General features: G+C 42.2%; 1 protein-coding gene across 1 annotated transcript in view; it reads left to right on the forward strand.

Annotated features, from left to right (window-relative positions):
• The window catches only part of LOC124619206 (cysteine and histidine-rich domain-containing protein morgana), a 60,973-nt gene that overhangs the window by 9,883 nt on the left and 36,019 nt on the right, over nucleotides 1-15,071 (forward strand). Inside the window, exons 3-4 of the mRNA XM_047145428.1 lie at nucleotides 9,475-9,627; nucleotides 11,621-11,758. Coding sequence (XP_047001384.1) covers nucleotides 9,475-9,627; nucleotides 11,621-11,758 — 291 coding nt within the window. The remainder of the gene's footprint in view (nucleotides 1-9,474; nucleotides 9,628-11,620; nucleotides 11,759-15,071) is intronic.

A 15,071-nucleotide genomic window follows, 5' to 3' on the forward strand; every position in this document is an offset into this window, starting at 1 on the left:
CCCCTCCACAGCTCGTCATTCTAAACGTTTACCTCCAACTCTCTCATCCTCTGTGTGAATCTCCATTGATATCAAGCCCACTATCTATCAACAATGCCTGCATTATGGTAGTTGCTATCCCTTCCAAATTCACAGTCCCTCCCATACAGACTGACTGTCTGAGGATGATACACTTGTATTGACGAGCAATCCTGTGTCCATTGTGCTGAAGATCAGTTGAGGTCTCCGCATACATTTATTACATCTCAAATGTGAATATCTACATCTACATCTACATTGATACTCCGCAAGCCACCCAACGGTGTGTGGCGGAGGGCACTTTACGTGCCACTGTCAGTACCTCCCTTTCCTGTTCCAGTCGCGTATGGTTCGCGGGAAGAACGACTGTCTGAAAGCCTCCGTGCGCGCTCTAATCTCTCTAATTTTACATTCGTGATCTCCTCGGGAAGTATAAGTAGGGGGAAGCAATATATTCGATACCTCATCCAGAAACGCACCCTCTCGAAACCTGGCGAGCAAGCTACACCGCGATGCAGAGCGCCTCTCTTGCAGAGTCTGCCACTTGAGTTTATTAAACATCTCCGTAACGCTATCACGGTTACCAAATAACCCGGTGACGAAACGCGCCGCTCTTCTTTGGATCTTCTCTATCTCCTCCGTCAACCCGACCTGGTACGGATCCCACACTGATGAGCAATACTCAAGTATAGGTCGAACGAGTGTTTTGTAAGCCACCTCCTTTGTTGATGGACTACATTTTCTAAGCACTCTCCCAATGAATCTCAACCTGGTACCCGCCTTACCAACAATTAGTTTTATATGATCATTCCACTTCAAATCGTTCCGTACGCATACTCCCAGATATTTTACAGAAGTAACTGCTACCAGTGTTTGTTCCGCTATCATATAATCATACAATAAAGGATCCTTCTTTCTATGTATTCGCAATATATTACATTTGTCTATGTTAAGGGTCAGTTGCCACTCCCTGCACCAAGTGCCTATCCGCTGCAGATCTTCCTGTATTTCGCTACAATTTTCTAATGCAGCAACTTCTCTGTATACTACAGCATCATCCGGGGCCATCCCATCATAGTCCATTGTCACCCCACATTGGAACAGCTTAACTGTGTCTTCGGCCAGGATTTCGACTACTTATTGTGTAGTGCCTGTTCAGTAGTGGTAAATGTGTGGGAAGATATAGGTTGTGACACCTTGGAGGGATTTGTCACTTTTCATGTCGAGATCATTTAAGAGAAAAGGTGGAGTACAACTGATTCAAAATGTGCTTGCAGCTCGGCTATCTCTTCCTGTTATTTCTCAGCTGAATTGGATCCAAACTCAAAAGTATCCTGTAACCGCGAACATTAGTATCAGATCACAAATGAGAAAAGGTGTTTCAGTTGCAGCGAAATTGAAGATCGTTTAGTAAAATACTGTGAATTGGTTTCTTGCTACAGGATTAAAAAAAAAAAAAAAAAAAAAATCTTCCCAATATGAGAATAGCCAAGTATCCACAATTTTGGACTGCAAATGGCCCTATCAACCAATACACAGAAAATTAATATATGAATTACAGAAGTAAATAATAGGATGAGTTCATCCAGCCTTTTGAGAAAAATAAATGTAGTAGTTAGAGGAAACCAATCAAGATGAGATATACACACAATCAATGAGGCATGAGAGAGGTTTCTATATCTAATTTCTACATCTACATCCATACTCTGCAAACCGCCACAAAGTGCATGGCAAAGAGTACATCCCATTGAACCAGTTATTAGGGTTTCTTCTCATGTATGGAGTGCAGGAAGAATGATTGATTGAATGTGTCTATGCATGTTGTAATTATTTTGATCTTGTCCTCTGTACCCTGTGTGAGTGATACATAGGGTTAGAGTCATCGTTTACATCTCTCTCCGATAGTCTGCAATTTCAGATCCTTCAGCATCAAAGTAACATACTCCCACAGGCCAAACAAACAGCGCAGTGGCTAGCACACTGGACTCGCATTCGGGAGGACAATGGTTTAATCCCGCGTCCGGCCATCCTGATTTAGGTTTTCCGTGATTTTGCTAAATCGCTCCAGGCAAATGCCGGGATGGTTCCTTTGAAAGGCCACGGCCGACTTCCTTCCCTAATCCGATGAGACTGATGACCTCGCTGTTTGGTCTAATCCCTCAACCAACCAACCAACCAAACAAACATGTGACCATTCATACTGTCCTTTTCTGTATACTTTCAATATCCCCCATTAGACCTATTTGGTACGGGTCCCACACATTGAGCTATATCCTAGAATGGGTTGCACGAGTGATTTTTAAACAATGTTCTTTGTAGACTGATTGCACTTCACCAGTATTCTACCAATAAACTGTAGTGTACCATCTGCTTTACCCACGACCCAGCCTATGTGGTCATAGACAAGGAAACAAGAACACATGTGTCACTTACCGTCACCTGCAGATATGTAAACGAGCATGTATCATAGCTGCAATCACAATCCTGGTGTGTAGAATTGGAAAATACAATCAGATTCTATGAGCTCATTTACTGAACACCTCTGGTGATATGTCCAGAACATATACATACTAGAATGGCTGCTGATTTGCATGTGCCAGTCTTCTGGTAAACTGTACAGCTGATTGCAACCAGTAGCTGCTTCAGAGTGGGTTTCCATAGCAGACATCTCCTGGGTTTTAAAACTTTAGGATGGCACAGTATCGTTGCTACACTGGAAAAAGTGCTCCTATTCTGTCAACCTCACTAAAGAGATAACAGTGTCCCTTCTGCAGTGGTCAGTTGAACAGCAAGGGCAACCACTGAAGCTTTCATATTGATCATATTGAAGAGGCACCAAATGGACCCTCAAGAAAAACGGCGTCTCCGTCTACCAGGCCATTACCGTGAACCGAGTTCGAATGTGATGACTAAGATCTATCATTTCAAAAGATCTACAATCTTGAGATCATGTCTGCATCCACATCTACATACATACTCCTCATGCCATGTTGTGGTACATGATGGAGAATATCCTGTACCACTTCTAGTCATTTCCTTTCCTGTTTCACTCGCAGGTTAAGTGTGGCAAAAATGACTATCTATATGCTTCCGTATGAGCCCTATTCTCTGTAGTCTTATCTTCATGGCCCTCATGCAGAATGATGTATGTTGCCAGCAAGATAATCGTTCTACAGCCAGCCTCAAAAGCCGATTCTCCGAATTTTCTCAATAGTGCTCCTTGAAAAGAACATTGCCTTCCCTATAGTGCTCCTTGAAAAGAACATTGCCTTCCCTCCATGGATTCCCATTTGAGTTCCGAAAGCATCTCTGTAATATTTGTGTGTCATTCGAACCTACCGGTAATGAATATTGCAGCCCGTCTCGGAAGTGACATGTTGCAGATCCAAACCACTCGAGCAGTACTCAAGAATAGGTCACACTAGCATCCTATATGTGGTCTCCTTTACTGATGAACCACTTTTTCTCAAAATTCTGCCAATGAACCAAAGTCAACAACTCACTTTCCATGCTACAATCCTTACATGCCCATTCCATTTCACAGTGCTTTGCAACATTGTGCCTAGACATGTAATCAATATCACTGTCAAGCAGTGCACTACTAATGCTGTATTCGAACATTGTGGGTTTGTTTTTCCAACTCATGTGCATTAACTTACATTTTTCTTCATTTGGGGATAGCTGTCATTCGTCACAACAACTAGAAATTTTATCCAAGTGATCTTGTCTGCTGCGACAGTTACTCAATGCTGGCACCTCCCCATACATTACAGCATCATCAGCAAACAATTGCAGATTGCTGCCCATCCTGTCCACCAAATTATTTCTGCATATAGAAGATAACAACAATCCTATCACACTTCCCTGGGACACTCCTGACGATACCCTTGTCTCTGATGAAGACTTGCCATCAAGGACAACATACAGGATTCTATTATGTAAGACGTCTTCTAGCTACTCACATATCTGGGAAACTATTCCATATGCTTGTACCTATGTTAACAGTCAGCAGTGTGGCACCATGTCAAATGCTGTGGGAAATGTAGGAATATATAATCTGCCTGTTGCCATTCATCCATAGTTTTTGGGATAGCACATGAGAAAAAGGCAAGCTGAGTTTCACACGGGCGATGCTTTCTAAAACTACTGATTTGTGGACGGAAGATTTTCTGTGTCAAGGAAATTTATTGTATTTGAACTGAGACTACATGAAAGGATTCTGCAGCAAATTGATGCTAAGGATGTTAGTCTGTAATTTTGTGGGTCCATTCTTTTATCCTTCTTGTATATGGGAGTCACTTGCACGTTTTTCCAGTTGTGTGGACTCTTGCACTAAGTGAAAGGTTTGACATAAATGTGAGCTAAGCAAGGGGCCGACGCTGTGGAGTACTCTTTGTAAAACTGAATTGGGATTCCATCAGGACCTGACATCTTATCCACTTTAAACTCTTTCAGTGTCATGCCAGGGATGCTTACTACTGTCTCCTCCACATGGGAGTCAATGCAGTGGTCAAATGATGGTACGGTTGTACGATTCTCCTGCAGGAAATATTTCTTAAATGTGAAATTTAAAACTTCGGCTTTACTTTAGCCATCTTCTACTGCCGTACCAGACAGGTCAACGAATGACTGGATAGAAGCCTTAGATCAGCAATTTTATGAAGAACCAGAATTTTCTCAGATTCTTGGCAAGGTCTTTTGCTAAGATATGACAGTGGCAGCTGTTGTAAGCTTCACATGCCCATCGTTTTAAAGAGACACGAATTTCTATTAACTTTTGCCTAATGTCATTTGCATGTTCTCTTTTTAAACGAGAGTGCAACAGCTTTTGCTTCCTCAGCATTTTTTGAATTTCATTGTTAAAACGAGGTGGGACTTTTACATCTTTAACCCATGAACTCTGCTCATACTTCTCCAGATTTACTATCAGTTGAAACTCTGCCAATAATCATCTTATGCCCATCCTGGTGGAACTAAATGATGTCAATTCATGGTCTGTCTGATCGGAAATATTCTCATAATTGATTTATTAACTTCATTGCTATGATATCATGGTCACTAGTCCCTGTCTCTATACTGACATGTCTGTAGCATCTGCAGTGAATCGGTTTGTGCTTGGCAGATTGAATTTGCCTCCAACTAATACTGCATCAAAAAAATGATTGCTGGATTAATAAATTGCTATACCATATTAAGTGACTAAAATAAGTCTTGGAGTCAAAAGTACAGAACTCAGTAAATAAACTGTAGAAAGTCCCCACAGCCAAAGATAACACTGGATTTTTAGCAATTAATGGATGTGAGGAATCACCTCTGAAGAGTCAAAAGGTCAGTTGAACCTACGAATACCAGATGTTGGCTTTGATCCATAACATGACGCTGTTTTGCCACGTGGCATGAACAGAGGTAAATCAGAAAGTAACAGTGTATTTTCCTTCCATATTATTCTTTGTTCAGAATCCATGAACTTAAGTTCCTGCCCCCCCCCCCCCCCCCCCCCCCACAACTCGCTGGCTCAGTCAGTTCAGACAGAGGAGGGAGGCTACAACATAAGCAGTTGTAAGAGGACAGTGCCTAGTGAAGCACTGAGCTGTTCAGTCTAATCTTCGTATTGATGACAGCTTAATTTTTATTTTAAGAAAGCATTTACAGTGGAAGGCAGTGTTTTGTTTCATAAACAATTGTTACGTTTTGTCTACTGAAATGTCAGTTGTTGCACAGTCAGTAATTTTATCAACCTTGTGTGTACCCTGTGAAACATATGCACCATGTCAACAACAAATGGTTATCACATTATTAAACTTTCAGATATTTTAAACATTTGATTGGCTGTCATCCAGCAACCGTATGCTATTTAATTACAGGATGTATATGCAACCGAAATGGTTGTATGTATGTCCTGCTTTCAGATATTATTAAATGACTGTATTTACTCCTTGCACTCAATAAACAGAATATTAAAATACAGAAAGATGTTAACAGAGACTGCATGATGAATGGAAAACTACTCAGTTTTTCTATTTACCGGAACGTGAAAGATGTTAATTTGTTAGAATTGGATGCTGTCTACCAAAATTGCTGTCAGGCAATGGAAAATCCATGATGGGATAATGACAATATCATGAAAAGTGTAGTTGCTGCTAACCTTATAGCAGAGGCACTGAATCGCAGATAGGTATGACAAAAAGACTGTCAAATGAAGCTTTTGACCAAACAGGCCTTCATTATAATAGACAAATCACACACACAGATGCACATACAAACACCAATGCAAATGCAACTCATACACACATGACCACAATCTCTGGCAGCTGAAGCCGGACTGCGAGCAGCAGCAGATGTTGTGAAAGGCAATTGGATGGTGGTAAGGAGGAGGCTGGGGTGGGGAGGGGGAGGGATAGCAGGCTACGGGTGGGTGGCAGTGAAGTGCTGCTACTGGGAGTGTGCAGGGACGACGTGGAGAGAGGGTACGGCAGCTGGGTGCAATCGGGCTTTAGACGGATGCCGGGGGAGATATTGGGGGGGGGGGGGGGGTGGCAGGGAGGGGGAGACTAGCGGAAAAAGGAGAGAAGTAAAAAGACTGGGTGCATTGGTGGAATTGAAGACTGTGTAGTGCTGGAATAGGAACAGGGAAGGGGCTAAGTGGTTAAAGACAGTGACTAACAAGGTTGAAGTGAGGAGCGTTACGGGAACGTAGGATATAATGCAGGGAGAGATCCCACCTGCGCAATTCAGAAAAGCTGGTGTTGATGGGAAGGCTCCCGCTGGCACAGGCTTTGAAGCAGTAATTGAAATGAAGGTCTTTTTGGGCAGTGTGCTCAGCAACAGGGTGGTCCAGTTGTTTCTTGGCCACAATTTGTCGGTGGTCATTCATGTGGACAAACAGCTTGTTGATTGTCATGTCTACATAGACTGCAGCACAGTGGTTGCAGCTTAGCTTGTAATTCATGTGACTGGTTTCACAGGTAGCACTGCCTTTGATGGAGTAGGTGATGTTTGTGACCGGACTGGAGTAGATAAGGTGGGAGGATGTATGGGACAGGTCTTGTGTCTAGGTCTGTTGTCGGGATATGAGGCAAGTGTTTGGGAGCAAGGGTTTTGTAGCGATGGGCAAGGATATTGTGTACGTGTGGTGGGTGATAGAATACCAGTGTGGGAGGGATGGGAAGCACAGTGAGTAGGACAGTCCTCATTTCAGTACATGACGAGTAGTAGTCGAAATCCTGGTGGAGAATGTGATGCAGTTGCCCCAGTAATGGGTGGTACTGAGCCAAGTGGGGAATGCTGCTCTATGGCTGAAGGGTGGGACTTTGTGAGGTGATGGGTGACTGGGGAGATAGGCACAGGAGATCTTTTTTTTTTTAGAAGGTTGGGTGGGTGATTACGATCTGTGAAGGCCTCAGTAAGACTCTTAGTGTATTTCAAGAGGGACTGTTTGTGACTACAGATGCGATGGCCACAGGTGGTTAGGCAGTATGGAATGAATGGCGCCTGTTGAAGTCGAGGTATTGCTGGTGATTGGTTGGTGGTACTGGTGTAACCATCTTTGAGGTGGAGGTCAACGTTGAGGAATGTGGCTTGTTGGGTTGTAGAGGACCAGGTGAAGCAATGGGTAAGAAAGCGTTGAGGTTGTGCAAGAATGTAGAAAGGGTGTCCTCACCCTCAGTCCAGATCATGAAGATGTCATCAATGAAGAGAGGTCTGGGATTCTGGGGGGGGGGGGGGGGCCTTAGGAAGGGTTCCTCTAGAATGCCCATGAATAGGATGGCACCATGCGGGTGCCCACAACCCTGCCCTGGATTTGTTGGTAGGTAATGCCTTCCCAGGAGAAGTAATTGAGGGTGAGAATATAGTTGGTCGGGGGGACTAGGAAGGAGGTTGTTGGTTTGGAATCCTTCGGGCACTGGGAAAGGTAGTGTTCAATTGCAACATGGCCATGGGCATTAGGGATGTTTGTGTAAAGGAAGGTGGGATCAATAGTTACGAGCAGGGCACATGTGGTAAAGGAACAGGAACTGTGGAGAGTCGGTGGAGGAAATGGGTGGTATCTTTTATATACGAGGGTAAGTTGCAGGTAATAGGCCGAAGGTGTTGGTGTACGAGAGCAGAGATTCCTTCAACAGGAACACAGTAACTAGCCACAATGGGGCATCCTGGTTGGTTAGATTTATGGACTGAAGGAAGCATGTAAAAAGTAGGAGTGTGGGGAGTGGTGGACTAAGGAGAGAGAGGGACTCTGGAAGAGGTTCTGGGTGGGCCTAAAGATTTGAGAAGAGACTGTAGATCCTGCTGCATATCTGGAATAGGGTCATTGTGGCACGGTTTGTAGGTGAAAGATCTGTCAGCTGGCGGAGCATTCAGGTTGTAAGACAACGTTGTGTCATAATGGGAAAAGCTGCTACAGCAGAAGATGAAGAAAAAGAATGAGGAGAAATTGTAATGCCATAGAATTAATCTCATTGTTGTTGTGTTATTTTCAACCCAAAGTGTGACAGGAATATTAAAAAATTGCACTGGTGTGCTAAATTTAAATGTCTGTGTTTTCTGTATCAGTGTTCAGGGATTTATTAACGTTATTTTTGAAAGACCTGTAATTCACAGTCAGGTGAAAAGTAGTCGGGGCTGAGTGAAATGGCACTGTGGTAAAAGATTGGACTCGCATTCAGGAGGCAAGCTGTTTGAATTTGTGTCCTGTCATGCAATTTCGGGTTTTGTATGGTTTCCTAAATGGCTCAAGGCAGATGCTGGGATGCTTTGAGAATTACATAGTTGATTTTTCTCCCCAAGTGAAACTTTTACTTTATGTGAATGGTGACAATATTTGGGACAAGAGAAATGAGTCAATTTACCAGCCACTAAGCAGATTATTTTTAGGGGCGGGGAGAAACGAGACAGATGCTTGCAAATTAAAAACTGTGGAATGTTGTTTTTGTTTTTATTTTTAAAAATGCCCTATCAAATAAAAGAGGGGAAAAAAGGATTATAGGTCTAAGATTTACAGATTTTATCAGTAAAGGAACCAGCAATAACACTAGCTCATTTGCTGAGATTCAACTCTCAGTGTTGCTACTGAACTATGTTTCGAATATCAGAAGTAGGATATTATTTCTGACTTCTTTCTTGCGTGTCTCCTGATCCAACATCTTCCTACAAATTTATGCATTATTTTTCCCTATTTCATTCATCACGCTTCCTGCTAGTGGATAAATCTCAAATCTCTGAAATATCTGCAATATGATGTTTGTAATAATCATCCTCTTTTTAAAAAAATCACTACGTGGTCTTTCTTCTGTTGCTCCTGTTCTAGTGGTTGGTAGCTGTGCGTTCCCCTTCCACCTCAAATGCTACTCCGTTTGTCTTATTTTTATTTTTCTACAACTATTTATTTAGCTTGTACCCTTGTGCTGTAGCAGTTATTGCAAAATTTGTGTGTTTATACTGAACTGTCTGTTACAGGGCTGCACAAGATCTTTCCATAACAATGTAAAACCTCCTGAACCTGAAAAGCCAATTGTAGACAAAAGCAAAGCTGATGAAGTAGTGGTATACAATGCTCCAAAAGCAGTCGCACCACCTGTCCTTGAAAGACCTTCTTTTGACACACCTTTGGTAAGACGCTGCTGGTTCTTTTTTTAAAAATTTTTTAAATTTTTTTTATTGGTTTCTCAGTTTTCGTATACAGTATCTTATTTGCACTGAAACAATTGCAAAACTTGTTGTATGGAAATACTTTTATTTCTCTTGTATAGGATGACAGTGACTAATTGCTGCCCATAAAACTGTATTGTAAGCCCTTCCATCTCTCTCTTTTTAATGGTGGCACGTTGTTGAAATTCGTAAGCGTAGATTAGATTTGGTGCTGCTGTGATGTAATTGTGACAAAGGACCAGACTGAGTTCCACTCAAAATATCTGACTGACCCTTATCACACTCGTTATTGCATGATGAACGCTTAGATAAGCTGGGGGCTATTTCTTCCCCATGGTCTTTCATAGTTTCGTATACACTGTGAAACACTATCTTGGATAAGACTTAGGACAGTTTATTCTTACAGTCTTCAAGAAACAAGTGTTGTCCACTTCAAGTATGAAAATGGAAAATAAAATATTATAAGGAAACCATTTAAAAATAATGAGCAATTGAAGAAAAAAAAGAAAAAACAGGAACTTACCTTGGTATTAATATAGTAGCAAGTTCTGGTAGAATGTAAATAAATTATTTAGATACTTATGTTCAATAGACAGTGCAGATTGCATATTAAATGTGTATTGCTGAAGAACTTAATGCATGGAAAAGTTGAGGGGAGACATCTATCCAGCAGTGGATGTCAAATGAATGATGTGTCAGTGATGCCTGTTAGTGGAATTTGTTGTTACTATTACAAATCCAGCACACTTTCAAAGGAAAAATCATAAGCATGTGGAAATGAGAGTAGTGTTGATCACAACAACGATAACAGTAATCGTTCAGCTTAAAAAGAACGTTCTGCTGAGCTACATAGTAGGGAAGAATGTGGAAGATGACTGCTATTCACTTGGAATAGTATGGAAAAACAACAGAAAATTCAAATCAGAATGGTTGGGTTACACATTTGAATCCTGCATATGTAGACAGATTTTTACCACTTTTCAATTAATTTCAGTGTTATACAATTTCTGTGATGCAATAAAGTAAGCCTAAAGTATTAATAGTGGAGGGAATGAATGTAACTGCCATCAATATAGTTGATTTATTAATTGCCTGAGGGATACACAAACAAGGTTGAAAATGTTGCTGAGTTTTTGGATAGTGTCCTCCTTCAGAGGTTACTAATTTTGTTACTTAAGTTTTTATTAAAAAAGCATACACAAGCACAACTACATCATCTCAGTCAACTACATTGTCCCATCCTTGGGCTATGTTCGAGCTGGGCTTAAATATTGATGTATGAACAAATAACACTATTAAATATTTCTAAAATATTCCTGCATTGAATTGTAGGTCCTAACTAAGAGCAAAAATAGAAACTTGAGTTTGAAAATCTGCAGTTTTCCATAAAAAGTCTTACCTCCTACTGAAAATGAATGCTGCAAAGCACTGCCCACATTATTTAACGATGTTTTAAGAATGTGCTTGCAACACAGAAATCTCTCCTCTGCATTGTCTTTATTGAATGATTGCTGAAGTTCCTGTTGTATGAATTCTGATTATAAGCAGATCTCGTAAATAATTAGACGACCATCAATATCAGAAACCAAGAAGACAGTTGGCTAAAAGGAGAGGAGAAGAATATTTTGAAGAGAAGGGAGAAAAGAAACAGAGTGATGGTGGATGATGGAAAATGGAAAGGTTTATGTGGTAAACAGACCCAACCAGCTGTTGTTCCTGATGATGATGATGATGATGATGATGATGCTTAGCTGCTAGTTAGTAACTCTTCTATGCTTGAGTGGCTGTCTTTCGTCAGACCATTGCATATGATTAAAAAAAAAAAAAAAAAAAAAAAAAAAAAAAAAAAAAAAAACCTTACTGCAAATGATTGTTGTTTTTATATCTTCCAATTTTATCAAATTATATTCTGCTACATACTGGCACTCACAGTTGAAAACTTTTTTTCCAATAGGTCTTAATGGCACCACAAGTATCACCAGCTTTAGAACGGCAGGTTTGTTCGAAAGTAGTGACTGTAAATGATGAAGAAGTCGAGTCATCCGCAGGTGTGCCTATTGGGACTCCATGCCAGAATCATGGATGCAAAAAGGTAAGACTTCTAGCATAAGTTATGATGTTGTTGTTGTTGTTGTTGTTGTTGTGGTCTTCACTCCTGAGACTGGTTTGACGCAGCTCTCCATGCTAATCCATCCTGTGCAAGCTCCTTCATCTCTCAGTACCTACTGCAACCTACATCCTTCTGAATCTGCTTAGTGTATTCATCTCTTGGTCTCCCTCTACAATTTTTACCCTCCACGCTGACCTCCAGTGCTAAATTTGTGATCTCTTGATGCCTCAGGACATGTCCTACCAACCGATCCCTTCTTCTAGTCAAGTTGTGCCACAAACTTCTCTTCTCCCCAATCCTATTCAATACCTCCTCATTAGTTACGTGATCTACCCATCTAATCTTGAGCATTCTTTTGTAGCACCACATTTCGAAAGCTTCTATTCTGTTCTTGTCTAAACTATTTATCGTTCATGTTTCACTTCCATACATGGCTACACTCCATACAAATACTTTCAGAAACGACTTCCTGACACTGAAATCTATACTCGATGTTAACAAATTTCTCTTCTTCAGAAACGCTTTCCTTCCCGTTGCCAGTCTACATTTTATATCCTCTCTACTTTGACCAACATCAGTTATTTTGCTCCCCAAATAGCAAAACTCCTTTACTACTTTAAGTGTCTCATTTCCTAATCTAATTCCCTCAGCATCACCCGACTTAATTCGACTACATTCCATTATCCGGTAAAGGTAAATTGACTTACATGTGTGCTGCAAACAGTAGGTTTTTCTTCGAGCAGTTAGAGACTGACATCTGGAAGTATGGGGATGGGGAGTCACATTTAAGGGCATGAAAATGACAGAATGAAATACATCTAACAAATACTCATATTTGGGAAAAACTGAAAACTCACGACACTGTTCTTGACACATACAAATATCTGTGGAACTGTTAACAGTAAATAGTTTCAAGGTCAATGCTGCCATGTTGTTACACATCAGATTATCATCCTATAAATCTGTGAAAGTATGCTAAGCTAATCGTGTGCACAGTAACATGAACAATGGCAAACCAGATTGAATTCTTCAGTACAACAAATTGTTTGAAGGCATGATTTTTGAGGTTGAGAAGTTTCCAGTTGAATTTCTGATCTGATGAGGTGCATTACAAACAGGGCAATACTCTAAACTGCCTCAGTTGTGTGTACTGAGTACCTGGAAATTGCCAAATTTATATAGACAAGAAAATGAATCTTATGAGGGTTCATGTTTGTTGCATTAAGTCATAATACAGGTTCATTTGTTCATTCGCCATTGAAGGCATGCTTTTCTTTGCTGTTTGAGAGCTGTGTGGACGGAACCAGCTTTATCTGCATAAAATTGTACTCCATTTCAGTACTTCAAAATGTTGGGATGTACTTTGGTGCACTCCACCTGTGTGATTGAGTTGTCAAAAAGGTTGTATGAAGAACGCATCATGATCTCTGGTCCAAACATCTTGTGACTTTTATTTCGAAACATGAAACTTACCAACAAAGGTTAGCTGCCTTGAAGATGCCTTGAGAAACTATCAAAGCATGAGAAAGTATCAAAGTGTCATATGACATGATCACTCCATATAATGGAAAATCCAGGATGGAATAATGACAGTATTAGGGAAACGATAGATTGCTACTCACCGTATAGCGGAGATGCAGGGTTACAGATAGGCACTTTAAACAAGTAAGCTTTTGGCCAGAAGACATTCTTCTCAATTAGACAACACACACACACCCACACACACACACACACACACACACAAGTGCAAATGAAACTCACCACCACACACATGACCATTGTCTCTGGCTGCCAATGCCAGACTGCGAGCAACAGTACATGATGGAAAAAGCAGTTTGGACGATGGGGGGTTAAGGAGGAGGCTGGGGCGGGGAGGGGGAGGGCTTTGTAGGGTAATGCTGGTAGGGAAGTGGTGGGGGGAGGAGAGAGCGGCTAGATGAGAGCAGCTAGATGCAATCTGGAGTCTGGAGTTTATATGGAGCGAGGGGGTGTTGGGGGGGGGGAGAGCCGAAAAAGAGAGAAGGAGAAAGACTGTGGATATGTTGGTGTAATAGAAGGCTGTGTAGTGCTGGAGTGGGAACAGGAAGGGGATATCCCCCTGCGGGTTCGGGGGTAAGAATAGGCCCACGCTATTCCTACCTGTCATAAGAGGCGACTAAAAGGAGTCTCAAAAGTTTCACCGAGCGAGGTGGCGCAGTGGTTAGCATACTGGACTCGCATTCGGGAGGACGACGGTTCAATCCCGTCTCCGGCCATCCTGATTTAGGTTTTCCGTGATTTCCCTAAATCGCTTCAGGCAAATGCCGGGATGGTTCCTTTGAAAGGGCACGGCCGATTTCCTTCCCCATCCTTCCCTCACCCGAACTTGCGCTCCGTCTCTAATGACCTCGTTGTCGATGGGACGTTAAACACTAATATCCTCCTCCTCCTCCTCCTCAAAAGCTTCGGCCTTATATGATGGTCCCCTCTCAGGTTTGACTTCCATCTTTCCAAATTCTTCCGAAGAGCGAGCCAATTGGGGAAGGGCGCCTTACATGGTGCATTGTATCCGTCGTGCATTGAGAACTTTAGCCGGCTTTCTCGTCGTCGCAATGCTGTTCCGCTCGTTTTCCATCTCTTGGGAGACGATACGTTCCTGGGTGCGATCGCCACTATGCACTGTGCAGTGTTGCTTTTTGCAGAGACGATGACCTTGTACATCTTTGCACCTAATATCCAGCACCGTAGCCAGCCCGTTGTGGTGGGGCCGCCATGTACCCTGTTGTTTGTAGTCCCCTGACAACACAGGGAACGCTCTGCTGATGCCTGCGCCGTTAACTCCCATGTATGCCAAGGAGTAGATGCCTATCTTCCTGGGGTATTGGGACTCCCGGCAATGGCCATCCTGCCAGGTGGCCCATCCTGAGGCTGGGTGGCGCCCATGGGGAGGGCCCTTGGTCGGAGTGGGTGGCATCAGGGCGGATGACCCGCAATGAAGTGTGGTACATCATCTCTCACTGGTGGCCAGCCGCCAGCAGTCTCTAAGTGTTCTCGGGCTCAATTTAACGCTCAGAAATATGATCCCAAAATGTTCCCCTCCCTGGCCACACCGTGGGAGGAGCGTAAGGCTCGGGATGGCAGTGACACTTTTTCGCCCCGGTTCCTAGTTTGTATGAGAGCTGATGAGGAGTCATTAATGTCAACAAAGCCTCAGTTCTTCATAGAGCATTTAGAGGACAGGTTTGGGGAGGTGGAGGCCTTGTCCAAAATGCGCACTGGGTCAGTTTTGATAGAAACAGCATCCTGTGCCTAGTCA

The sequence above is a fragment of the Schistocerca americana genome, chromosome 1, assembly GCF_021461395.2.
Source record: "Schistocerca americana isolate TAMUIC-IGC-003095 chromosome 1, iqSchAmer2.1, whole genome shotgun sequence".
In the NCBI taxonomy this organism is placed as follows: Eukaryota; Metazoa; Arthropoda; class Insecta; order Orthoptera; family Acrididae; genus Schistocerca; species Schistocerca americana.